Here is a 27,646-nt window from a genome sequence, read left to right on the forward strand (position 1 = left end):
CCCTGTGAGTGCAGCAACATATGCTCACTTTCTCTAGCTGTGCAGAACATCACTTGTCTAGTTAGAGTGTCTCTAAAAATAACGGATAAACCCACTGTGACAGCACGAGGGCTCAGTTCTGAAAAAATGAACTTTCTGATGAGACAGCTGTTTTATCTCAGCATGGTTTGTCTCTCTTTGTGATTATCTGTCTTTTTTGTGGCAGCTTAGTTGCACAGTGAATTACTGATGTTTGTAGAAGATGCAGTCTGCCTGTAGTAAACAATCTGGCCACCAGGAGTCTCAGTGATCCACAAACTCTCAGACTTCTGATCATACTGCAGTGTCACTCAATTCAAATGGGTAACAGAGCATCTCTGCGAGCATGCGCTCTGATGGGAAACACACTTTGTATCAAAGGCAATTACACACACTGTAACGTGTGAATGTCTGCTGTGTGTAGATGTGATTGAAGCAGCTACAGGGTGAGATTTCTTTTCTTTTTTCATCATAACACACGAATAATGGAACAGCTATGGAAATTAGTTAGGTAGGTACAGGTAAACCAAGAACAGTCTGTATTTCTGTAGCAAGGCCAGATCATTGCTACAGAATCACATATAATATATATCATATATAAATATACCATGTCTGCCCTTGCTTTCATCATGAGCAAAAAGACATCAATGTAACAGTAAACAAATAAACATAAGATAAAAACAATATTTAATAACTTAAAAATGATCAGAATTGTGGGTATTAAATCCAATTTTTTTTAGATTCTATTAACAATAGTAACTACTGAGCAACCAAGGCTTCCAGGTCAAATCCTGCTCTCTGGTGTGGCTGTAGGTCTGCATAGAGATTTCTGCCCATGAAATCACCAAGTGCTCCTCTACCGCACCTGTAAGCTAACCAGCCAATAACGATGAAATGCAAATATTCTAAATACTGAAGACTGACAATTTCACACTGGCCTGAGTATGCATTTTTTATTGACATATTTTTTGTTTTCAAAGAATATAAAGGGAAAAAAGTGACGCCATTGTATAGGGCCAATTTTATGGCAGAATTCTAGGCAATATGGTACCAGGAAACCATCATAATCAAAGACATCTAACTTTTCTTTTACTTTTTTTTACTTAACTCTTCCAATCCAGGCCTGTGAAATAAATCAGAGTTTATTAAATGCCCCACACTACCAAACCAAAGCAAACCAAAGGGCTTTCTGAGCTTCCTGCTTGAAAATGACATGCCCAAAATGAATGGAGTTGTCTCTGCAATTACAAACTCTGTGTAATGTAATGTGTAATATGTACTGATGCAATTCTCATTTTCAAGTGTGACCCACAGTGATTAGTGAAATCCACTGCACATCCACTGTTATTTTATTTGTGTGTTACTCTTCCTTCCCTCACCCCAAATGGTCACGACAGATGGCCACCAGTCCCTAAGGCTGGTTCTGTTTGAGGTATCTTCCTGGTAAAAGTGAGTTTTTCCTTCCCACTGTCACCAAAGCACTTGACCATAGGAGGTCTTATAATTGTTGGGTTTTTTCTGTCTCTTTTGTATTATTGTCTTTACCTTACATAAAGCACCTTGAGGCAGCTGTTGTTGTGATTTGGTGCTATATAAAATACAATTGAATTGCATTACTTCCATCAGTAGTGCATCACATACTGAGAGTAAACATTAACTGTCAAAAATGACTTACATTTCAGTAGCGGTGTTTTATCCATGTATAAAAGCATTCGTCATTCACTAAAAGTCCTCCCATGCCACAGCCAGCCTAAACAAACTTTTATGTAATATGTTTTTTTCCTGGATTTTTGGTTGGTATTCTCTCTCTCTCCAGTAAAACAAAACTACCATAAAATTAGACACTGTTCATTTCTTTGTAATTGATCAAACTTACAAATTTAGCAGGGGTTCAAATAATTATTTCCCCAACTGTAAATTAACCCCACCAACCCCATCTTCCAAGTAGAGTGGTCAAATATCCAGCCAGGCTTATGCCAGAAGCTTGTTGATGGCTATCTAAAGTGGGAAATGTAACCAAATATTAGTTGGGGTGTATATTTATATATATCTGACTGTGTGTGGATTATAACCACCCGCTCCAAAATTCAACCTTGTGGACCCAATTTGTATTTTCTAGTCATTAAAGATGTGTTATGTAGTCATTCCACCCCGGAAAAAGAACAGTTCAACAAAATCATTAAAAATCCCAAATTATCATGACATTCATGACCATGATGAGCATATGTAAACTTTTGACCACAACTGTACTTAAATATTAATATACCCTACTTTACAAAATGAAAGAAACCCAGGGGGGTCTAGGAGTCATGAATAGTTAATTTTCTTTTTGGTTTATATTTAAATCCTTTTTTTTGCAAAATAGCACTCCACTGATAACACTGAAATAATGGTATAGCATTAAATATTCCCCTAATGACAAAAATCTATGCAGTTTGTTTAATGGCAAAATAGAATGAAAATAAACTGCAATTATCCATTTAGCTTGTTTTGTAATCCTGATATTCTTAGCAAGGGAAAACCTTTTTTTTCCTACAGTTTAGTGCTAAAGAGCTACAGTCCTATATATGTTGTAGGGAAATTACATCAATCTTTCCATTTTTTATTTATAATTAAATTCTTTAAGCTAGTCATCCTGTATATGAAACATTAATCATCAAGGCAAAGTACTTACAGTACAGATTTGAGTACATATACTCACTGGCTACTTGATTAAGTATGCCTGTTCAACTGCTCGTTAATGTAAATATAAAATCAGCAAAGGCAGTAGCTCAGTGCATTTAGACATGGTCAAGATGACCTGCTGAAGTTCAGAGGCTCAGAATCGGGAAGAAAATTAACTGAAGTGACTTTGAATGTTGCATGGTTGTTGGTGCCAGACTGGCTGATTTAAGTATTACAGAAACTGCTGATTCACTGCATTTCAACCCATCCTGCGTTCCTCAGGTGACCTTAGTAGCTCAAAATGTCTTGCAGAGGTTTCAGACCTTGACCCCTGCGATGCTAATGTTCAATGCTTTTTTTCACAGCTTGCGTCATGTGACGACTTACGAGGTTAATAGTGGGTCAATGACCTTCAACACCATTTTCAAGGGGGGTTGCATACCTCGGACTCTTTATCCGTAGTTTAGAACTGAAGAAACCTCTTGGATGACACGTGAAAGCACTCAACATTAGCTGGATGACTGAAAAGCTACCAAGACACATGATTTATTGGGACTTTCCCACACAACCAACTTTAGGGTTCGCAGAAAATGATCAGAAAAAGAGAAAATCCAGTTGTTGATGTCAAAGGTAAGGGGAGAATGGACAGTATGCTTTGACTTTATAAGATGGCAACAGCAACTCAAATAGCCCCTCATTACAGCCAGTGTATGCTGAGAACCATGTATGAAGTTACAACACGTCAAACTTTGAAGCAGATGGAGTATAGTGGCAAAAGACCACACTCAGTGCCACTCTTGTTAGCTACCGTGCACAGGCACGTGCAGGAATATTGGAAACACATTGGCTGGTCTGATGAGTTTCATTTTCTGCTGAGATATTCAGATGGCAGGGTCAGAATTTGGAGTAAACAGCGTAAAAAAAGTGATCTGTCCCGTTTTTCAGTGGTGTGATGGTGTTAAGGATATTTCCTTGTCACGCTTTGGGCTTCATAAGAAATAACTGAGGATTGATTATATACCACAGGCTGCCTGAGTATTATTGCTGATCATGTCTGTCCCCTTATGACCGTCTCGTGATGGCTGCATCCAGCATGATAACTCACAGTCTCAGAAAGCTCAAAACTGTGTGATGCTCATCATGTCAATATGGACTAAAGGCTCTGAGGAATCTTTCCAGCAATGTTTTGAATCTCTAACATGAATATTTAAGGTTCTGCAGGCAAAAGGGAGTCCAACCTACTACCAGCATAGTATACCTGCGACAGTAGTTAGTGAGTATATTTTACTAGAAGGATTTGCCCTGGTGTAAAAACTTCACCATTCACTCACGTGTATATATTCTACTTTTATCCATAATCTTGCTGAGAATACTTTAATGATGGTTTAAAGATTTTTTTTTAAATTAGTTATCAGGGTTTTATCATATCAAGGATGGATCTTCCTAAAGGTTTGGCTCAATGGTGTAATTACAGGTCCCATTTATCCCAAAAATAGTATAATGGTGTGATATTTTGTAAAAGGTATCTTGCAAGAAGTGATTAAAGGAAACAGTACAAGCAGACAAAACTCGTTCCCAACATGCTGCCCTAGAGCAAGTAATAAATGAACAGGAGGGCAAGAGATGTGCAAGGGCACATTAAGTGTCACAAATTTCTTTACTGCACTGGTAGAAATTTCTCCTGAGAAACATTAAGAGACCAAACAATAAAGCTTGGTCTGCTCCTATTATGTGCTCTTGTTCAGTGGTACTCTTTCACTTTTAACAGTGCACTGAAATGTTTATTACTCCAATACTAACTCCATGGTGGATTTGGAAAAAGAAAGGTATGATTATTAGATCAGTCAAAGCTAATTTACTTGTACCGACAATAGATTGCTATAGGTTGTCCATTTTTCCAGAATGCATGTTGACTGATCTAGGGAAGATCTCACTGAGAAAAAGGCTTGGCGCTGAGACCTTGTTATACACCCTCCTCTTTTATTTGCTTTCTCCTGCCTCCTTTTCCCTTTCCTGCTCCCCTGTCTCCTCTGTTCCTCATATTCTCCTAGGTACACCACGTGGAGTAACGGATGAGCTAGTAGTCTGTTTTTTGTGGCTTTACTTGTTATTTTAGCCTTCTTACTTCATTAGTTTAGTAAGGGAAGTTCTGGGTCCTACAGCCCATTGCATGACTGGCCCAGCACCCTTTCTTGTTTTTGTTTCTTTAGGCCCAGTTTTCAGATGTTTATTTTATTTTGTTTTTCTCTTAATCAAATCACTTGTGTTGGTATATTTATATATTTATATATTTATATACGGTGCGGTCACCAAGATAAGTTGAGCCATTATGTATTTCTGGCTAATTTTTAATTTCTTTACATTTCAAAAAGCAAAACCAAATAGAGTAATGCTGCAATGTAACCATTTTTGTACCACAATTCTTATTTAAATGTTGTAACAGATTTTGATATGAGCCCTGTTTTGCCTTTTTTGTTTATAGAAACCAGTGGCTGCCATTTTTTCTTAAACACACACACACAGGCACAAACGTAAGCAGATTTTTGATGGCTGTTCCAGTGAATTGACTGAAACTGTCTTACTTGATTAGCTGTGTTGATGTCGATTCCATTCTTGATGTGATCGAGCGCCTTGTCCAGGTTCCCTGAACGAGCTGCGCGCAGAAAGCTGGTGGCTGCATCGGCCTGCAGAAGGCGGAGGAGAGGAGGAAGCGAGCACGCAGGTGAATACAAATCACTGTGTTTCTGTGCATTTAAAAACTTTCACATAACAGCGATGACCGATGACAAAATTGCTTATTTGTGAAATTGTAAAAAGAGCAACAATATGCAAAGATCCTTCAATTTTAACTGTTCCTCCAACATTATCCTTGCTATCAAGTTGTAGTTACACTAAGAGCCTCAGTCAGGTTACACATCTTAATCCATTATAATAACATAACTACCCTTCAAGGCAAGACACAGGGCAATATGCAGGAATATGATACTACTGCACATTCACTGCTTCTCTGCCCTCTGTAAGAGGCTTAAAATGTCAGACTCCTTCCATTCGTGTTTCGCCCACACTCTGCATTGGGCTGGCATTCATAGCACGCTTCATCACAAGCTCCGCTGTCTGCCTGTCTGATCTCAGGCAGGAAAGCTCCTGTGGTTTGTATCTCATTGTGTGTCAGTGTTTGTACGCCCACCCCGATTTCATTTATCAGCAAATAATGTAATACAACTGACCTGCACAATGAAATGATTCAACGCTGTGAAAGAGAAATGTTATGCAGTGTACTGCACTCTTGACCCTCTCTCCACCCTTGTCACCACCAGTTTGAGCTGTTATTCCCAAGTACTTTAATTAGGCTGAACTGCTTAAAGATATGCTTGCCCTTTTCAAGTTACTGAGTCATCTTTTCTTCTCTCCTCACAGCTCATGTGAAAAATAACACTTTTACAGGATTCCATGCAGTCCTGTGAAAAGGTACACCTTGACTGCTTCCATAAGAATTAAGAGGGAATGTGGCAGCCAGGTGCTGCTAATTGAATGCGCTTCATTGACTGATCATTAGCAAATAAGTGGGTAAAAAAGCAGATGTTTTGTCAGTTTGCAGGTCTGGAGCATTCAGCTGCGTTTTAACATAATACCAAGGAGGAAAGACATCAACTCTTAGAGGAGCTCGATTTGTTCGCGTTACTCTAAGTGCCCTTTCCTGAAGTCAGCACAGGCATCTATCTTGGCACCAATCTATTGTTTAACTGGTACGCTGAAAGTGATTTGTGTATATACATTTGACGATACTATAAATATTATACATGTTACCTGTTACTCTTATCTTCCTACCTGCGTATTTGAAGGATAATATTGTATTATCTATTCATCTGGTCTCTTTACTATAAACATAAGAGCTAGACAGCAGTTGTGCACAGCAGAGCTGAGAGACAGGACCTCAAAGACTCACTATCAGTGACAGGAGCCTTCCTACTTAACAATCCAGTGTGCTGCTACTGTGTACATTGTAGGTGTCTGTCACATTATGGAGAGTCTCTTATGAATATTCTATCTTTAGGAACTGGCAAGTGAGAAGAGAAGATATTTTAAACAGTACATGATAATTACTCTGTCTTTACAGAATGTGGTAACCTGTTTTTCCAGATGAGTTTTTTTTCTAATACAAACAATTACAGTTGCTCTTTTCAACTTCACACTGCAGCTTGTGAAGCTTGTGAGGCAATTTATGCATGCTGAATTTTGGTTCTGTAGCTTTGCTGTTTTTCCTTTACATGTCTTCAGGGAGAAGTTCAGCTTTTCAAGCAGCAGTGTAATCATCCCACAGATGTAATATTATCTACAGCTACTCTTAGTACCATTGATGTTAAGTTAGACTCTTTTTCTCCAATTGATCTTTCTGAGTTAACTTCAATAATTACTTCCTCCAAACCATCAACGTGTCTTTTAGACCCCATTCCTACAAAACTGCTCAAAGAAGTCCTGCCATTGATTAATTCTTCGATCTTAAATATGATCAACCTATCTCTAATAATCGGCTATGTACCACAGGCCTTCAAGCTGGCTGTGGTTAAACCTTTACTCAAAAAGCCATCTCTAGACCCAGCAGTCTTAGCTAATTATAGGCCAATCTCCAACCTTCCTTTCATATCAAAAATCCTTGAAAGAGTAGTTGTCAAACAGCTAACAGATCATCTGCAGAGGAATGGTTTATTTGAAGAGTTTCAGTCAGGTTTCAGAGCTCATCACAGCACAGAAACAGCTTTAGTGAAGGTTACAAATGATCTTCTTATGGCCTCTGACAGTGGACTCATCTCTGTGCTTGTCCTGCTAGACCTCAGTGCAGCGTTCGATACTGTCGACCATAATATCCTATTAGAGCGATTAGAACATGCTGTAGGTATTACAGGTACTGCACTGCAGTGGTTTGTATCATATCTATCTAATAGACTCCAATTTGTGCATGTAAATGGAGAGTCCTCTTCACACACTGAGGTCAATTATGGAGTTCCACAGGGTTCAGTGCTAGGACCAATTCTGTTTACATTATACATGCTTCCCTTAGGCAGCATCATTAGAAGACATAGCATACATTTTCACTGCTATGCAGATGACACCCAGCTCTATCTGTCCATGAAGCCAGATAACACACACCAATTAGTTAAACTGCAGGAATGTCTTAAAGACATAAAGACCTGGATGGCCGCTAACTTTCTGCTTCTTAATTCAGATAAAACTGAGGTTATTGTACTCGGCCCTGAAAATCTTAGAAATATGGTATCTAACCAGATTCATACTCTGGATGGCATTACCTTGGCCTCCAGTAACGCTGTGAGGAACCTTGGAGTCATTTTTGACCAGGACATGTCCTTCAACGCACATATTAAACAAATATGTAAGACTGCTTTCTTCCATTTGCGCAACATCTCTAAAATTAGAAATATCCTGTCTCAGAGTGACGCTGAAAAACTAGTTCATGCATTTATTACTTCCAGGCTGGACTACTGTAATTCATTATTATTAGGATGTCCAAAAAACTCACTGAAAAGCCTTCAGCTAATCCAAAATGCTGCAGCAAGAGTACTGACAGGGACTAGAAGGAGAGAGCATATTTCTCCTGTTTTGGCTTCCCTTCATTGGCTTCCTGTTAAGTCCAGAATTGAATTCAAAATCCTGCTCCTCACATACAAGGTCTTAAATAATCAGGCCCCATCTTATCTTAATGACCTTGTAGTACCATATCACCCTATTAGAGCACTTCGCTCTCGCTCTGCAGGCCTACTTGTTGTTCCTAGAGTATTTAAAAGTAGAATGGGAGGCAGAGCCTTCAGTTTTCAGGCCCCTCTTCTGTGGAACCAGCTTCCAGCTTGGATTCGGGAGACAGAAACTATCTCTACTTTTAAGATTAGGCTTAAAACTTTCCTTTTTGCTAAAGCATATAGTTAGGGCTGGACCAGGTGACCCTGAATCCTCCCTTAGTTATGCTGCAATAGACGTAGGCTGCCGGGGGATTCCCAAGATGCATTGAGTTTTTCCTTTCCAGTCACCTTTCTCACTCACTATGTATTAATAGACCTCTCTGCATTGAATCATATCTGTTATTAACCTCTGTCTCTCTTCCACAGCATGTCTTTTATCCTGTCTTCCTTCTCTCACCCCAACCGGTCGCAGCAGATGGCCGCCCCTCCCTGAGCCTGGTTCTGCCGGAGGTTTCTTCCTGTTAAAAGGGAGTTTTTCCTTCCCACTGTCGCCAAAGTGCTTGCTCATAGGGGGTCATATGATTGTTGGGTTTTTCTCTGTATCTATGAAGCGCCTTGAGGCGACTTTTGTTGTGATTTGGCGCTATATAAATAAAATTGAATTGAAATTGAATTGAATTGACAGTGTAGGGCCCAGCTATTTAAATCTTGATTATTTTACTGTGCCAGCATAGATAATATCTGATCAATGCAAATATCCTGTGAGAACAGGGGATGGTGGTTAACCTGCATCAAGTTTGAAAAGGCGTGGCTGTTATTATTAATAATAATAATAATAATGGATTGCATTTATATTGCGCTTTCCTAGGCATCCAAAGCGCTTTACAATTCCACTATTCATTCACTCTCACATTCACACACTGATGCAGGCAAACCACAGTTGTAGCCACAGCTGCCCTGGGGCAGACTGACAGAAGCGAGGCTGCCATATCGCGCCATCGGCCCCTCTGGCCAACACCAGTAGGCGGTAGGATGAAGTGTCTTGCCCAAAGACACAACGACCAGGACAGAGAGAGCTGGGGGATCGAACCGGCAACCTTCCGGTTACAGATGAGCTTTCCAACCACCTGAACCACGGTCGCCAATTATACACCAAAACTGGTGTATAATCCCCCAGTTTTATAACCTCATAGTACCTGCTTATCAAGCTGATCAAGGTCGCTTGTCACATTATTTTACACAATTGCTGTCACGATCAAATGGGTTCTAGCAAAGACTCATCGCAAAAAAAATGTGGTCCTGAACCCTGCTGGTGTACGCTATGATTTATTCTACAACCAAAAGCCATTTCAGATCTCTGTCCTTTGCCTCATTTATCTTGGTGTCATAATATTACTGATAACAGTCTACACCTGCATCCCCTCTCTTCTTCCCAATGACTCTGCACCATTGTTAAATGAAGCCATTTTCTATGTGCATTTTTCATGTGGCAAATTATTTTGTTAATGAGTGTTGGTCAGGTGAATAGACCCAGCCACAGCATGAGGCATGAGCTGACCACATTTAGCTGAAAATGAAAAATCCGGAAACCCATTCTGCACCACTTCGCTTCTGCTTCCCTCCTCACAGTCTTCAGTATTTTCCCCATATTCATGTGTTCCCCATTGTGTTTTATGCTGTTTGTGTTGCTGTTGCTCTGCAACACATTTACTAGTGCCAGTTATTCTTCTTTGTTATTGTTTTGTTAGCTTTTTTAATTTCACACTTTATCCTGCACATCCTTCTAGATAAACAGTAGATGTAGAAGTAGACACAGTAGAAGTGACAGTTAAAAAGGTACTGAACTCCATGATGTATTTAAGAAGAGACATGGTGATAGCTGCACTACTGCTTAAAAGTTTGCAGTTACTGACAAATGTCACTGTTTCAGGTTCATTCAATATATTCAAGGTTCAATTCCATATATTCAAGTTTTAATCAAAATGTAGTGATATGTAGTGTGATATGTAGTAAGCTAATTATCACCCAGTAAATGAATATAATTTGATGCTATGCAGGTGATTTCAGACTTATATTTCAGATGTAATTTGTATTGTCAAGGTCAAGAAATATTAATGTCAGAAAACTGTCTCTTACAGTAAGTTTTCTTGTTCACCTCTTAGTTTTCAGCTTTATCAAGCTAAACATCTGAAGATAAGTTTGTCAGGAGGAAACAATCATTTGTGGGAGGCTTCTTCTTCTTCAATTTTTGGAGGTCATAAAATACACAATTTTTTACTAATTTATATATAAAAACAAATAGTTATGCGACTAATTATTTTCTAAAATATACATTTTCATTGTTTTTAAAGCTCGCAGTTTAAAGTAAGAATGTAGCCACTGTGACATCACCAAGTGATATTATGAAGCCTCAAGGTCCACCACTCGAAAAGAAGGATTGCAAATGCTTTATTTACTTTTATACTTATAAATGCTGCTGCCTGAAAGCTGCAAAAAATAATAAAACATTGAGTATTTTTTTCTGTCATTAGAAATATAATAATCACAAATATTCTAGAAAAAATGTTAAAATAGGAGCCTGTATCTCCCACTCCACTGTCTATGCATGTCACAAGTCTACAACAAGTATTTGACAGCAGTTTTAAATTCATTACAAAACACAGTCATTGTACAATATACTGCAAAACAATAAATCCAATTAGTTTGTCTTAAAATCTGAATTTTGAATGAACTTAAATACTACAATATTCCTCGGGCGCTGATATGCTGTGCATATATGTGAAATTTCAATATCTTCACCTGAAATACTAACTGGTGACTTAGGGGAGGCAGAAAGATGATCTTTGCAAAACCTCAAGGAATCCCACTACAACTGATGGACAAACACATACAAAGTATGAAAGAAACAAGTGTACATACTTTGAATACAACTTTCTTATTTACTCCCCAGGGTTTGGCTAACCTCTCAGAAGCCAAAACAGGACCTGATACAGATGTCAATGCTGAGCAAAGTTCTTGGTAGGATGCAATGTGTGAAAAGCTCTTCTGTCAGGGTTCTTAAACACACAAAATCTTGCCATCACATCAAACCTACTTTCATCAACCTACGCTCCCAAAAAAGTACTGTAGCCAAATTTTGCATGACAAAAGCTATGAAAGCAAAGACTTCAGAAAGAAAATACAGAGGCAGAGAAAACTGGAGCAAAAGTCCCATGACTTCACACACATGGAAATGAAAGCAAAAAGGCACCCATGCAAGATAAATATATGCATACACACTAATACAAATATGCAGGAATAGTCTATTAGAAGGGACAGGAACTGCATGAGTAACACCTCATTTCCTACAAGATGAGAAATGTTAAGACACGTATGGCAATGAGTCATGGAGCATGGGGAGGGAAAAATATAATCTGCTAAATAAGCTGTTTCTGGTCTTAGTTTTACATCTATGTGACTAATTTAATGTTCTGAGACAGCGGTGTAAATGCCAAATAAAGTTTTGCAGTATCAAGTGCACAATTCTAGCATTTAGCTTTTCCCCAGGTGATTTTGAGAGGGAAGATATAGATCATGAAACTCTAAATATCACAAAGTCTGTACTGGAAGCGTTTTGTTGACTTTCTGTGCTGTGGGTATTTGACATTAGTCACTGGCAGAACACTGGATGTCTGTACTTATCGTAGTGACAGCGCCTGTCACATCTAATTTTGAAATGAGTTCTTGTGTCACTTAAAGTTGAGACTTCTTCCAACAGTTAAACATGCATCTCGTCTCCTCCACACTGGAACTTTTGCATGTGCATGGACGCAGTTAGATACATATTTTTTGGAAAATTAAGCATTTGGGATTAAAGTGCAGACTTTCAGCAGTAATTTGACCATAATTTGACGAAATTACTGCATTAAGTCCTCAGGAATTACAGCTATTTTTAGACGTGCAAAATTAATTGGACAAACTAACATTGTTTTTAAATAATATTTTTTTGTATTTGTATGAAAATCCTTTGCAGTCAGTGCCTGCCTGAAGTCTAGAACTCCAAATGGACATTCAAATGCTGTTTTTCCAAACCTTGAGACGCCCTGCTAAGCCTTGGCTACAATCATCTTCAGTTGCTGCTTGTTTGTGGATCTTTCTGGTTTCAGTTTTGCCTGCAGAAACTGAACGACATGTTCTGTTGGGTTGAGATCAGGTCACTGACTTTGTTATTGAAAAATATGTTTTCTTTGCCTTGAAAACCTCTTGGGTTGCATTTATGCTTTGTATTACTATTTATTTGCACTTTGAAGCTCTTTGTGATCCATTTCGCAGCATTCGTCTCAGAGTATAGGCCCATACACTTCAGAATTCATCCTGTTACCTTTCAGGATTCACATCACCAATAACCACCGGGCTGCCTTACATGCTCATGCCATAGCATTGCCTTCATCCTGTTAGTCAGATAATGTGATCTGCTTTGGATCATGAGGCATCCCTTTCCTAGTTCATACCCTTCTCTTCCCATCATTCTAGTAAAGCTAATTTGGCTTTCATCTATCCAAAGACATTTTTCTAGGACTGAGCAGGCTCTTTTAGATGTTTTCTTGTAAAGTCTAATATGGTCTTCTTATTCTTGAGCATAACCAATGGTTTGTACTTTGTGGTATTTCAATTTTTGATGGTATTTCTTAAATGTAGATCTTGATAATGAAGCATCTACCTCCTTGAAAGTGTTCTTGACTTGGTTAGATGTTGTGAAGTTAGTGGTTCGATAGCAGTTCGATACTAAGATACTAACCCCACACTGCTCTCCGATGCGTCCATCGGAGTATGAATGTGTATGAATTCATACTTGAGTAGTTAGGCAGCACTAAGAAACTTAGAAGAGGCTTAAAAGTACGGTGGCCCTGAGAGGCCAAATGGACTGCAACTTAAGAAAACACCAGCAATAAGAAAAACACGGCAAAAGCACACAAAACACAACGGAAATAGGAAAAATGACAACGGAAATAGGAAAAAACAGATTTCCAAAAGCACAAGGGAAGTGTTTCTGGGGAGACAATAACCCGACGGACCAGTTGCAGGGCCACCATATGAAAGCCACTGTATCACTGTAACCTAAACAAAACATTCTCAAACAGTAAAGAACTAAACTGAACTAAATCTGTTCTGGAAAGTAACTGAACCTAGACAAAATTGAAAACAAAATCAAATAAGAACAAAAATGTAAAACTATGGTCCTTTAATAAGAGCAAGACAACATAATTTAAACGTAATACAACAAGCCCTAATTTATGTGCAAATATGGAGAGATAAATGGATGGAAAGATACAAAGGCATATATCAGTTAGGAGGGTAGGTGTAGAAGCTCAATAATCAAGAAAAATATTCAAAACCAATCATGGATGATCTTAAGCAGCATATTTGGGGTCTACTGTGATAAATACTGGACACAAATATCTGTTGTAGATGGAATAATAGTGGCTCATTGTCACTGTGAGCACGAACAAGACGTTCATTCATATAATGATAAAAAAGCATACCAAGACAAATTACCTTCAAACACACAAACCAAAACTAAAAATAGCTGCACAGACGCCACAGTATGTTAGTGTTAGCACCAACAGGGAGGGAGATAGATCACAGTAATGAATCCTCTTGGGTTTAAACAAAGACCCACTTCTACCACAGAAGACAGATTCCCAGGCAAACTTACACACACATAAAATAGGAACAGAAAAGAAATATAACAAACCACAGAGACACGACTGAGGGTAGATTAACACACAAAGGTATGGTTACACATGGTTTTCATGCACTGACAGCAGGACAAAAACAGATCAAGCCCTGCAGACTCCAGCTGTCAAGTGCATCTCACAGTCATGAGTACAACATACTGTAAATACCATAAACAGATGTATCTATCAGGGCATTAGCTTCTGCTTATCCAAAGTTGAATCGTGACAGCAACACACCAAGCAGGGAACTCTAAACATCTGTCTCGCCAGCAAAGCGTTCAAGTCCCTCCTGATGGATCTCAAAGCATTCCTAGGCTGGAGATGTGTAATCTATCCAGCAGGTTTCCAAGTTGGACATGCCCAGAAAACCTCCAAAGGACAGTGGCCAGGAGGTATCCTAATAAGATGCAATAAGCATCTAAACTGGCTCCTTTTGACACAAAGGAGCAGCAGATGTCCAAGCTCCTCACACTAAGGCTGAGCCAATCCATCCTAACAGAAAGAAACCCCCTCACATGGCAGTATCACTGGTGAGAGGTATGCTGCACAGTACAGGTACATAAAACAGGTCACCTTACTTATCATTTATATTATTACGGCACAGTTTCTTATTTTCCATGTTTCCACAGTTTTCAAGTCCCTGTAGGTCTGATAGCATAAAATATTTTCACGAGAATACGCACAAGCTCATAAAAGCAATGATTGGAATAATCACATTAAAAAAGTCTAATCTGAAGATATATTTTCTATTGCTTTACAGACTCATGACATCTACATCTGTGTAAATAAGAACAGATACATAAATTATCCTCTCATCTCATATTATGTCAATATTAAATCAAATAAACTGGAATATATTTGAATAAAAATTTCAGTTTGTTAATTGTGATTTTGTGACATACAAGTGAGACGGGCTAAAACACAAAAATAAGATGGATTTTAAAATAAATACCTGAAAGTTGTATTTAGTTAATTAATTAATGTATTTGTCAGGTAAGTAGATACAGATGCTATCCATCATCTTAAAGCTGCTATATTTGTAGTCTTTATGTCACTCCAAAAGATTTTACATCAGCTAAGAAGTATCTAAATAAAATGCTTAACATGTAAACAATTTAACATGCTAATGATATTGAAAGCATTAACTCATAATTAGGCTGCCATAATTTAACATTTTCGCCAAGGAAAATGGACATCACTTCAAGCGTGTGCTTATGGTTGGCAAGATGAAGTCACAGCCCCGAGAATTAAAAATCGATTGAGTCCTGCAGGCTCTACAGTGTGGGAGCTGATCTATTACTGATGGATGGAGAGTTTCAGAGTATGAGATGGTGTCGTGCAACATATAGGCTTTGATCTGAACACTAATACAATGAATGTGAGCATGAAAGTGATTCATCCTGGATCTAAATGTAGGTAAAAGCACAAAGACTGAGACTTTAGATTAAGAAAGATTGAGAAAGGTTCATGCTATTCACAGTAATGACTGCAAAATAAGAGACTGGCAAGAATAGTGGGAACACTAGTATTGGGAGGTGGCTGTAGTTCAGGAAGTAGGAAGTAGATGATTCTTGGCTGCCTTCTCTCTGCATGCCAAAGTATCCTCGGGCAAGATACTGAACCCCAAGTAGCTCTCAGTTGTGTTCACTGGAATAGGAATGCATGTTAATGTTAGACAGAAAGCACTTAGGTGTAGAAAAAAGTGCTAGTGTGAATGAACATAACTAAGTGAATGACACATTGTATAAAGTGCACTATATAAGAATCAGTCCATTTACCATTTACTGACTGTACCTACTAAAGTCATGTTGTTAGCACATTGTTAAGTTCATTTCAAGGTACCACATTTTGTGGTGATGATTAACAAATCTAAAGCGGACCCATCCTTTTCATTTCCAGACGCATATGTTTTTTCTTGAAATCTATTAGGAGCTTTGAATTATTGACAATTCAAAATCATTTTTATTTATAACTGTGCTATATATACTGTGCTAATGGTGCAGTCTCTCAGTTCTTAGTGTCTGTATTTTGTGTTATTTCCCTCTTTATGGCCTCCCTACTGACCTCATAATTCAAACTTTGGCCATGTTTAATATACGAATATGCTGAATTGTAACATTACATATATGACAGAAAGTAAGGAAACAGAAAAAAATAAAATAGCTCCAGTTAAGGACTGACCTCCATCAACTTGAGCAAACAGCTCCACAACTACAACTGCACAGCTCCATGTTCATATGCTCATCTGAAGCTTAGCTGACATGTATCTTTAAAAATAAAGACAGCAGTTAACGACTGAATAAATGATTAAACGGTTTGTTGAGATTAATAACTTTAACTGTGCACCAAATTCTTCCTTCCCCCAAAATGAAGAGACACATCAAAACCAGGATATTCCTGTTGTCTTCTCTATCTCTGTGCTAAAACAGAGCTTCTGAAATATTTATAGCTTCTGTCAGGCCACTGCTTCTGCAGCCCATTACAATCAAAGCATGCTTCTTCTTATTTTTTATATATCTATCTTGATGTCTAAATGCATGCACATCACATGTGCATGTAGCGCATGTAGGTAGTGGGGCTAGCATATAAATGCACACAACACAAAAGCACAGACAAGGAAAAAGAAAATGTGGCAAAGATGACTTATGGTTTATAAACTATACACAGACATTTTTTGTCCAGGGCATGATTAATATTTCAACCTTATGCAACCTGCTTACATTTGTGAAAATGCCAATAAGGGATACAGCCATACAGAAATGAAAGAAAAACCTTGACCTTTGACTCATACATTGAGGGGATCTACAGGATCCGTTGTGACAGGGGGCTTTTTGTATCAGCAAGGTTCTGGTCCATTCCTCTAATTTTGGCACAAATACAAAATGAATAGAATGAACAAATGAACATATTAGAAAACATCAAAATACAGATTTTTTTTTTATATCAAGAATTCATTACAAAGAAACAAACAATAAAATACATTTTATTATTTTGCAAGGACATGTGTAACAACATTGGAGCTACCAGCACAGAAAACGTGTCTCTATAGCTCTTCTACTATCATCAAAGAAAGGCAAAAATGCACTAAAATAAAGAAGAAACACTGTTACCACGTCTTCTAAGTTAAATAATTTATTGTTCTTCATTTCAGTCTGCACTCTATATTCATAATCTACTACCTCTTGAGAATAATCCTTTGCGTGGCTGTATTGCATGTGCACACTGTAAGAATTCAACTACTGTACTGTGTTTTACTGGACATTTCAAGAAAGATCTGTTCAGGTGACAGACGTATTAGTGATTTTTTTTCCCTTTTAACTTGCAGTTCTACCTGCCACTGGATGATTTCTGCTTTCATTTGACTACCCCATTAGGCATTTCTGCCTACAGCACAGAAAAGAAGACAGACAAAAAGAGACAATAAAGTGACATGGCAAGGCGGCCCCGAACTCCTGAATTCACAAGCACTTCTTCATTTGCTCAGCTATCCATCATTTCCATTCATTTCTTGTCATCGCTCCTTTAACCTCTCTCTCCCCATCCCAGGCTCTCTCAGCTTTGTGAAGACTATCCCCACCCTCAATGTGCCTCCTCTCTCTCTCTCTCTCTCTTTTCATAACCTTTCAATATTTATGAGGACTGCAGAAATGCTAGGAGCAAAGCATGCTGGGTACAGCTGTCCCTCAGAGTCTCTTCCTGACGTCATCACTGGCATTCTGGGCTCCCCACCAGTATCAAAGTCAAGTTCCAAGTTCTCTGCCAGCAAAACTGAATCTGAAAATGTATTTTACTGGCACACAGAAAATACAGAGTCATAGAAACTGTTTAAAAACAGCACCTTGAGGCAACGGTTGTTGTCATTTGGTGCCATATAGATAAAATATCATTGAAATGAAGAGAAATGGCTTAACCATCATAGGAACAAGACTTTTGTTGACAGGACCACTAATGAAAAGCTTATATATATGATTTGAGCCTATATAATTGTTAAGACTGAATAATGCATGTCTTATATAAAAGCTTGATATCCACAGAACCAACATTAATAAATTAGAAAACAGACCACTAAATAAATGGGGAAAAAATATAACTTTGAATGTTTAGACATTCTTGTATTTCTACTCACAGCTAATTGGCCAAATTGACATTAACTTTCCTCAGTGCAAAGCTATCTGTGATTGCCAAGCTTTGAGAGGCTGATGCTTTAAAATAAGCACAGCATGATTTAGAAGTTGATTACAGCTGTATTTGATTACCTCAAGTGACCAATCTTAAATCTGACACAAGGAAGCAGTGTGCCTTTAACTCAGTACTCCCTCACACAGAAGCCCATGCTGAGCTTATTGCTGCTTAATTGCTGCTCTGTTTAATTTGCTTTGCTAGTACCACCACCTTGAACATCTAAATCACTCATTTAAATAAAAGTTTGATATCTTGGGACATGCACCTGTTTTCCTTCTTGCAGAGATTTAAGTGAAAAGAACACTCTCTCTGTCACTCTCTTATCTGTCCATGAATATTAAGTTACTCCTTGCAGTATATAGTAAAAATGAAATGCATGTACTTAAGGTCCAAAAGGGTTTATCTTGTAGCGTGAAAGCACTCAGTCAAAGTACATGTAGCAGTCCATTTACCATTTATTTTATCTTAGCACAAGTCTTTATTTTAAACTAAGCTAAATATTAGCTGCAGGTTGTCAACTAATAATTAGCAAACATCCGATCAATCAGTCTTCCAAACAAATTCTGCTCCACAAAACAATTAAACATATATCCCAAGTACAGTGGTCGGGCGGTGATGGACCAGGGTGCTTCGCAGTTACTGAGCAAACCACAAAATCTTCTGTATACCGCTTTGTAGAATCAAATGTGAGGCCAGCTTTCCCACAGCCAAAACTGACAACACACATGAACTTGAAAAGGGAAAAGTAAAAGAAAAAACTATGAGGAAAAGGGGGGGGGGACACAGAGAAGCTGGGAGCCATTATGTCTGAAAATCATGTGCACATAACTAATGCAAAGCACTCAGCTGCAGACGACCAGTGACTCCCGTAAGGGCAATATGCAATCACGATGATAGGAGGAAGCAGTCGGCAAAGGGAGGAGAAGTTACAAATGACAGGAAGGAGGAGGAGGAAAGAAAGTACACATGGTACAAAAACGAGGATTGTGCCTCTGATAAACGATGGTATAAAGGATATAAAATTGTCATGGCATAATGAATAAGTGAAGGAAAAAAAGGGATATAGAAAAATGGTAGCGAGGAGCATGAAGGAGGAAAAATGAGAACCATGGACACTGGCGACATTAGAGATCACACAGCATATTAGATGATACTCCCAGACTCTTACAATTCTGAGCTTCAATAGCAAAGTTAAAAAATGTCAAAATAGAAATAAATATGCTGTGTCTTGTAGACAAGAAATGAGATTGAGGAGAATTGAAGCAGGAAAGAAAGAAGGAAAGAAGAGTGTAAGAAAAGAGTCACAAGTTAAAGAAACGTATCCATATTAGGGTCATTGATGAATCACCACTGTGAATTTTCTCAGAAGTAGAGAAATCAGAGGTCACGGTCACATACAGAGCAGCACCTCTGGTGCTTATGGGATGCAGTGCCTTGCTCAAAGACACTGATGCAAGGTCAGTGAGTCACCGACAAAGAAAAGAAGGCGGATTTGCATAATCGTTACACCTCACTGATGCACTGGTTAAACTAAAAAAATCTGAGAATTACATCAATTACATTAAGTATAGCTGTATCTGTTTGTCTGTCTACCCATGTATGGTCCATCTATCTACTTGTGCATCAGTTGATATCAGTCTATCCTCTACCCACTACATTTTGATCATCATTACTGTGCAATATTTAATACGCGCATAAAATCCTTATTTATTCTTAAATATGTATATAGCACCACAGAACTGTGCACCTAAAATACTTTTAGTCTCAGAGTTGTTAGTTTATCACTCCACCCTCCCTGATCCATCTGTCATTTGCTCATTTTGAGGTTATCTTGGGCAAAGGCCGAGGTTGCTGCCACAGCCCTTGAACTTTTTTTTAAAAAGTATTTTATTGTATGACAGCATTTTCGCATTTTCACAGGAGCACAGATGTCATGTCCGTACCCTACCTCGCTTATAAACCTTAGATGGTTTTATTAATAAAACTAGCAAAATTGCAGTAAAAAGTAAAAGGTATGTTTTTTGTGACCATCTCAGTGTATTCAGTTTATTTTATTTACACTGATTCATGGGCTCACATGTGTATATATTCCAGTACACGCATAAACCTCAATGAATGCAAAGTTTAGTGTTTATCTGCATTAGATGCTCTCTAAATTGGGTGTCAGTATTTTAAATCAAGTGCAGGGCAAAATATAATAAAAGAGGATTATTCAGGCATACCTCTGTAAACATATGTGAAACTCTTGAACTGTGAAGCAGCACGGAAATGCTGCTTTAACTGAGCTGCTAGAAAACACTCGCCTTCATCTATTCATAAATATCTGTATGTGAGCATCAGTGCGCCACAAGCAAGTCTGGAAACTAAGAGGGATGGCAGAACAACTGACAAGTGAGACATGAAAAACTTTAACAATTTTACAATATCTTAACATAAAGATGGAAATTATTGTTATCCAATATTCTCTTCAATCCTGAGCCATAATGACATGTTATGACAGAAGTGACTGACATTATTGGTATTTAGAGCAAAGGATATATAATATATATATGAACAAAACCACCAAACTCAACAGTCACTGTGCAGTCACTGCTTTATGACTCAGTTGTCTGAAGGCACAGTTGGATGTTACATGTCAGAGTATCATGGCTGTGGCCTGGGAGGGAGAGATAGATGAGAAGAGGGGTGGGGGGGGGCAGGTTCTCCCGCCTCCAACGCGACGTTGACAGACTGACTATCAAATTACCAATGTCAGGAATCAGTTCTGTAGAGGGCTCTGGAGGTGACACATACTAAGACACACAAGCGTCCTGACAGGCACAAGATAAATATGCACAGTTCACATGCATTCACACATGCATGTGTGTGGATGCATGTGAAATCCTAATAATCTGGATCCTCAGGTTGACACACACACACACACACACACACACACACAAATGTAATGTAGATACACAAATGCAGAGATGTGCGCTCAATTTTATGTGCACACATGTCAGTATATACACAGAGTGCAACATGCTGCATCATTGTCAGCCCTGCTGTCAGCAACCGGTCACAGTAGCTGACATATGTTCCTCACTGCAGGATGTAGAGAGTTCAACACATACGAGCCCGCACGTGTCAGCTGAATGTTTGCAATATGCATCTAAGCTGACAAAAATCACGTCACAAGAGCAGTGGCCAAAAGCTGTTCAGCGCCCTGACCACCTCCTAGCCTAGACAGTTTATTCAAAATGTTCCACACTCGTATTCATTCCTCATAAATGTCTTTCTTCCACTGCAATGTCTCCAGAGCAAGCCGCACCCAACACTAAAAGCTAATCTCCTGCACACTTTTGCAGGACCACTGGGGATAGAAATCTCTTTGATATCATTTCCCTCCTTTGTCAGGTTGGCATACATGCACACACATACAATGGGTGGATGGAGATTGATGGACCTGAGAATTAGAGTAGGCTTTCACAAAAGACAGCACAAATCAAATACTCTGAACATAATATAAGAAAATGTATCTGTGCATTCCATACACTCTACTCAATCTGACCAAACTATATTTTTGACCATGTTCCTACAGTACAAAGAAAGGCATGGAGCAATTTAAACACAAATGTTTGGCTGTCTAAGCACTCACTACAATAACATAGTGCACGGGTCCCCAATCCCAGTCCACGAGGTCCGGTGTCCCTGCAGCTTTTAGATCTCATCCTGTGTCAACACACCTGAATCACATGATTAGTTCATTACCAGGCCTCTGGAGAACTTCAAGACATGTTGAGAAGGTAATTTCTCCATTTAAATCAGCTGCGATGGATCAAGGACACATCTAAAACCTGCAGGGACACCGGCCCTCGTGGACTGGGATTGGGGACCCCTGACATAGTGTCTACCTACTGTAAGTAGTTTTATTACAATGTGAAAAAATAGTGTGAAAGACTTGACATAGTATGTAAAAGAAAAAAGAGAGATTACAGGGTTAATGAGATGATGAGTGTCTTGTAATATCTTGTTGATCAAAATCCAAAGTGACATGTTTATGCTGATGTGTTTGCATACCTGTGCACACATGTGGCAACTGTAAGCTCTAACCTAGGGGTGTCAAACTCATTTTGATTTATAGTTCATACAAACAGCTCCACTTGATCTCAAGTGGGCTGAGCCACTAAAACAGTTGCATAATGAGCTACTTTCAGCTGCCCCCTTCTTCACACGGGCTCACCCCAGTGAGCCCCAGCTCAGCATGTTTCATTTGGCAGATTTTTACACCAGATGCCCTTCCTGATCCAACCCCAAATTATACTCAAAATTCCCCTTCTTTACTGTACAAACACACGTTGATGTCTTGAGAAAAATGAGCACATTTTCAAAGTGTCTCATTTAATGCTTTAGTTATAGTGGATTTACGAAGCCAAAAAACCTTAAACGTAGTGTTTTGGAGAACACAAAACACAATATTTTATTCATATTAATATATTAATGTGAGAATATGTATGTATTTTAATTAAAAATCTGTAATTATCAATAAATGTTCTGCAATTTTTCACTCTGCAAAGCTATATAGTGGGCTGCTCTGGATACTTTGTTGGGCCTTTTTTGGGCTGCAAACCATATGTTTGACACCTCTGTACTCGCCCTCTACTCTGAGCACACTGAGGTGTCCCTACTGTGCAGTCTGTGTTAGTGACAGCGGGTCACTGCTAATCACCCAGTGGGTATAGAGTCATCATACCAGTGAGCAACATGCTGAAAGAGTGATGTAGGCACAGAGGGGCGGATGGAGGATAAAGAAAGAAAAGTCATGGAGGACAAACACAAGATACATTAGAGGACGAGATCACAGGAGGGCATGGTTACCTTCAGCTGTGAGGTAGCAAACACCTCTATGACTATGAGGACCACTGCTGCTTCTAAAAATAGCAGTCATACAGCAATACCATTAATGACTACAGTGCCACGCTCTGAGTTGATTATCTATTATGAGAAAAAGGAAATTAGTGTTTTAACCCAAAAGATTAAATCTGGTATTCTAATGATTTAAAGCTTACACTCATAAGGAAACACAGATGAGATGAAATATACTGAAAATTTATTGGAAAAGAGACTCACAGTAGTGGCAAATCATTTTAGCATCCCACTGTTAAGAAAAAAGGGCATTATTCTCAGCCACAAATTGCTACTGGTGCGATGGAGGGACTGTGACTGCTCCCCGAGGCCAGTCGATAAAGCCTTCACCTCATGATTCAGCATTCTGTGCAGGATCACAAGGGGCGTTTCAACACATAAGGAGCTATTCATCAATGAGGCACACTCCTGATATCAGGGTCAGGCCTGAAGCACAAGGTCTGCTAGGGGTTAAAGCACCGCCAAAGTACCACTGAAATCAAATGTCTTGTCTCCCAAGATGATAGCCAAATGCAATTTTCCATAAAGTATACATCAGGAAAGAGAGTCACAGGGTGAGATACACTGAGTAAGAAAATCAAAGAAAGTAAGTAAATCTTTAAAAAAAAGCAGACATTAAGGTGACCACTGTAACATAAACTACGGGATTATCCAAATGCCTGGATTAGACTAGCACTCAAGGCAGCTCAGCTAGACAGCTAAATGGCACAAAATCTGCAGCCGTATAGCAAACGTTTGCTGTTTGCACCTCCAAATCAGCAGCTTTTCATCTTCACTTACATCAAACTCCTAATATAACGAAAAGACAGCATACTGCATCCCAACTAAAAATGCAAGCTTTATCCAAATTCAAAAGCTGGCGAACAATGATGCAAAGTGGGTAGCAGCATGACTATGTCACATGATCTCAGAATGAGAAGTCACTGAGCTCCTTCCAAACCTCGTGCTATAATAAACCTTATGCACCAGGGAAGGCTAAAAATATGGGCTAGACAAGCTGACACACTGCATTTGCAGAAAGCTGCACTTCATTCAGAGCACCATCAATCACCCTTCAACAGTTGCTGATGCTTGTTGTCTGTGCTCTCTATGACATGTCCATGCACACTGGCATTCCTAAAAACGTTTACACATGCCCCAGAATGTGAGGTTTTCACTAGGGAAAAAAGAAACTAAATTCAATTACGTGATAAGCTATTCCCCGATAGATGTTGGAAAAATGAATAATCTTACATCTTAACATTAGCCGATCATGTTGGTGTTAAGGACCACACATTCAGTAAGCATGCACCTGCTAATTAACAGTTTGGAAAAGACCCTGAAACCATGTTAAAATCATGAGAGACAAGACAGTAGGGAAAGTATGATGGCTATGTCATCATTTGTGTCATTTGTGAGAGTTCTTGCAATAAAGATGACAGTTTTGAGCAGAAATATATATTAAAAGTATGAAAAGCAAAGTCTTCCCAAGCTTTATTATTGGGTCAAGATATAAGTTACCGCTTTCATTATTTCAGAAGTTAAACTAGCAGAGTAGATTTGTCTGCACTTGTTTCTAAACCAGAAATATATCCAGTTTTCACTAACATATACAGCAGCCACAGGGAGATGTGTAAACTGATATAAGTATTATAATGCTTTATTTACAGTAGCAAGGGTTGTTTTGTCTTTATTGCCAGTGGGTGATGCAAATTACAGTGTAATCAATCACTTTAGACTTTTTGCACGCTCCCATGTGAGTGCCCTCTGAATGGCATTGGCGAAGAAGAAGCCTCAGTTAAACTGTAATTTTTAATGTATGTTATGTGCATATTTAAAGGCCTGTGAGTTTTTCCTCTCACCTTGGCCTTCCCCATGGGATTGCTGATGTAGAGCCAGCAACACACACCCTGTCACCCTGTCCATCCGTCACACAGGCTTAAAACAGCTGAGTCAGTCTTGCTGCTTCATTACAATCCGGCCACGATCCACAAATATTTTAGCCTGTGCGCATTTTTGTGAGTCATAGATGCAAGATGGAGCACAACAGTGTCAAAAGTGTGTGTTTGAGGGAGGGAGGAAATCAATAATTTAAGTGTACTATTGCTGCATCATAAAGAGTAATATTCGGTTGCTTGGTCTGCTACTAAACCCTCCAGAGGAAGTTCAGAAAGAAGGGGGCAAATTCCAATATCCAGATCTTCCATTCATCATTATAGGGTCATACACACAGAGGCAGTGAGAGAGGCAACATAACTGCTAAAGGCACAAACTACCCAAAACAATCAAGCAGGTCATTCATAATAAGAGCTAATTAGAAACAGAAGGAAACAAGAAATGCACAAGGGAAAATATTAAAGCGAAAGAACGTGTGCAGAGAACACTGGGAAAAAGCTGGAATGCTTGACTACAGGGAATAGCAAGACAGTCTGGCAGGGATCAAGGGAATTGCATGTATACACACAAACATGCACACCCAGTTGAGTAATTAGTCGATTGGTGGCAGGTGTGGCAGAAAGTGGAAGAAATTAAGCAAAAACAGGAAGTAGCACAAAATAAAGTGAGACAAAGAATGTGATTAAAAAGAAAATGACAATCAATCAATTCAGACCATCTTGCAAAGTCACAGGTGCCCACTTAACACCTTAACAGCTCAAAAACACAAAACATATGCTAGTGCATTGTGTAACATCTGATTAAATACGAATTTATGAAGTTGGATGTGATGCATTGTTTCCGAGGAGAGTGCTTGATAAATATAATGTTATATTCAAATGGATAAGCAGATGCAACTATATGAATTATATTTAGACTATACATTTCTGTGTAATTTATTTATTTATGTATTTATTTAAGCTGAGCATTTAGGGAGTAAAAAAAAACTCACTGTCAATATACTGCATATAGGCTAATATTATTCTTTATGTGCATGCATATAAAGAGAGTATGCTCAAGGTATGCTGAAGGGGAAAGGGGTGGGGTTATTGTCTTTTTACACCTTCCAGCAATGTAAATTAAGAACCAGTTAGCAAATTATCATGAAAATGCTGCCTTACTCTACATCACCATCCCCTTAAGCAGTCTCAAGAGTATTGTAAATAGTGGAGTCAGAGCTGCTATGATCTAGATATGTGATGGCACAATATGTGACTTATTTCAAGCCTCTTTTGCTGAAATTTTAATATTAGCACATATGTATATCAACACATTTGTTATCTACCACAATTGTCATTTTGGTCAGGCTTTACAATGAGTTCTTCTTTGGCTTTGTGGTTATTTTGTAAACAGTAAAAGCGAAAGGTTGAAGGATTGAAATAGACAAAATAATAACCACTGCAGTGCCTTCATAGAGATTTCTGTCTATTCATCCGTTCCTGCTCACTCGATGCTAGGAAATCATATTTAATGACTCACAGGCTGTTCTGGCACAGGACCGTGTTAACATTTATTTATTTAGTGTTCTCATCCTCAATCCCAGACTGCTAATGGATACTTTTCTTATGGATGCGCAACCTTGTTGTTCACTAGAGTTGCCATAACAGGCAGCACAGATGTCAATGCTTTCACATGATAAATAAATTATAAGGTTGACTATTTGTATTGTAAGCAGTAATTATGGCATTTTCTAGCATTTGATTTTGCTGGACTTTTTTATGGGAGCATTGGTTGAGACACAAAATATTACAAACACAAAATATATAAATGACATGAGGAGAGTCTGTTTAGCTGACAGCAGCATGTAGGGGATTCCAGAGAGAGAGCTGTTTCTGAATTTTAGATATACAAACATTTGCCAGACTTTTGGGAAGGAAGACTACAGGAAGTGGATGAACTCTGTTTTACAAAGACATCTTGCTTTCACTGCCATGTGTGTGCACTTTACTTTGATATACTCTATATTCTTTACTGACTTAGAGTAATATTTCCAAGGAGCAAAAAATTATTTTTAAAGTGGTCTTGAGCCATTGTTCACAATCATGAAACACAATCAATCATGGACTGGACTCCACAGAGCCCGAGCCTGAAAGCAGTATAGTATCATCTTGACAGAGAACAGAATCAAAGGCAGCCAACATCCAAAGAAGAGTTTTGAATGTCCTTCAAGAGGTCTGGAGAACTATTCCTGAAAACTACTTACAAGAAAACTGCCCAGGAGAGTTCAGACTGTGCTGAAGAATAACAGTGCTCATACCAGACTTTCAATCTAGTCAGAATTGTACAAACTCTGTTTTGGCCTTACCATGTTTGGACGTTTCAATAAATCACTGAACCCATTTCCCATTTGCCCAACAAAATATAAAGAAATGAAATGTGGCTCAAGATTTCGTACTGTATCGGGGTTGTTTCTCTGTTAGCTTTATATTTTGAAATGGAGCAATAAATGTCTGGAATTTAAGATTAGAGGCACAACAAAATCGAATCACACAGCTGAGGGGATAAAAGGTGCAATATTATCAGCCTTGTTTTTTGTTGTCTGTAGTGATTTTTGTA

The 27,646-nt window shown here is 38.6% G+C and overlaps 1 protein-coding gene across 10 annotated transcripts in view; it reads right to left on the bottom strand.

The window, feature by feature from the left end:
- ank1b (ankyrin 1, erythrocytic b) overlaps nucleotides 1-27,646 on the bottom strand; it is a 79,757-nt gene that overhangs the window by 40,606 nt on the left and 11,505 nt on the right. For all 10 annotated transcript variants that reach the window (XM_084934911.1, XM_084934909.1, XM_084934916.1 and 7 more), the window contains exon 2: nucleotides 5,265-5,366. In XM_084934911.1, coding sequence (XP_084791037.1) covers nucleotides 5,265-5,366 — 102 coding nt within the window. The remainder of the gene's footprint in view (nucleotides 1-5,264; nucleotides 5,367-27,646) is intronic.

The sequence above is a fragment of the Perissodus microlepis genome, chromosome 7 (genome assembly GCF_051167445.1).
Source record: "Perissodus microlepis isolate ML-2025 ecotype Zambia chromosome 7, ASM5116744v1, whole genome shotgun sequence".
In the NCBI taxonomy this organism is placed as follows: Eukaryota; Metazoa; Chordata; class Actinopteri; order Cichliformes; family Cichlidae; genus Perissodus; species Perissodus microlepis.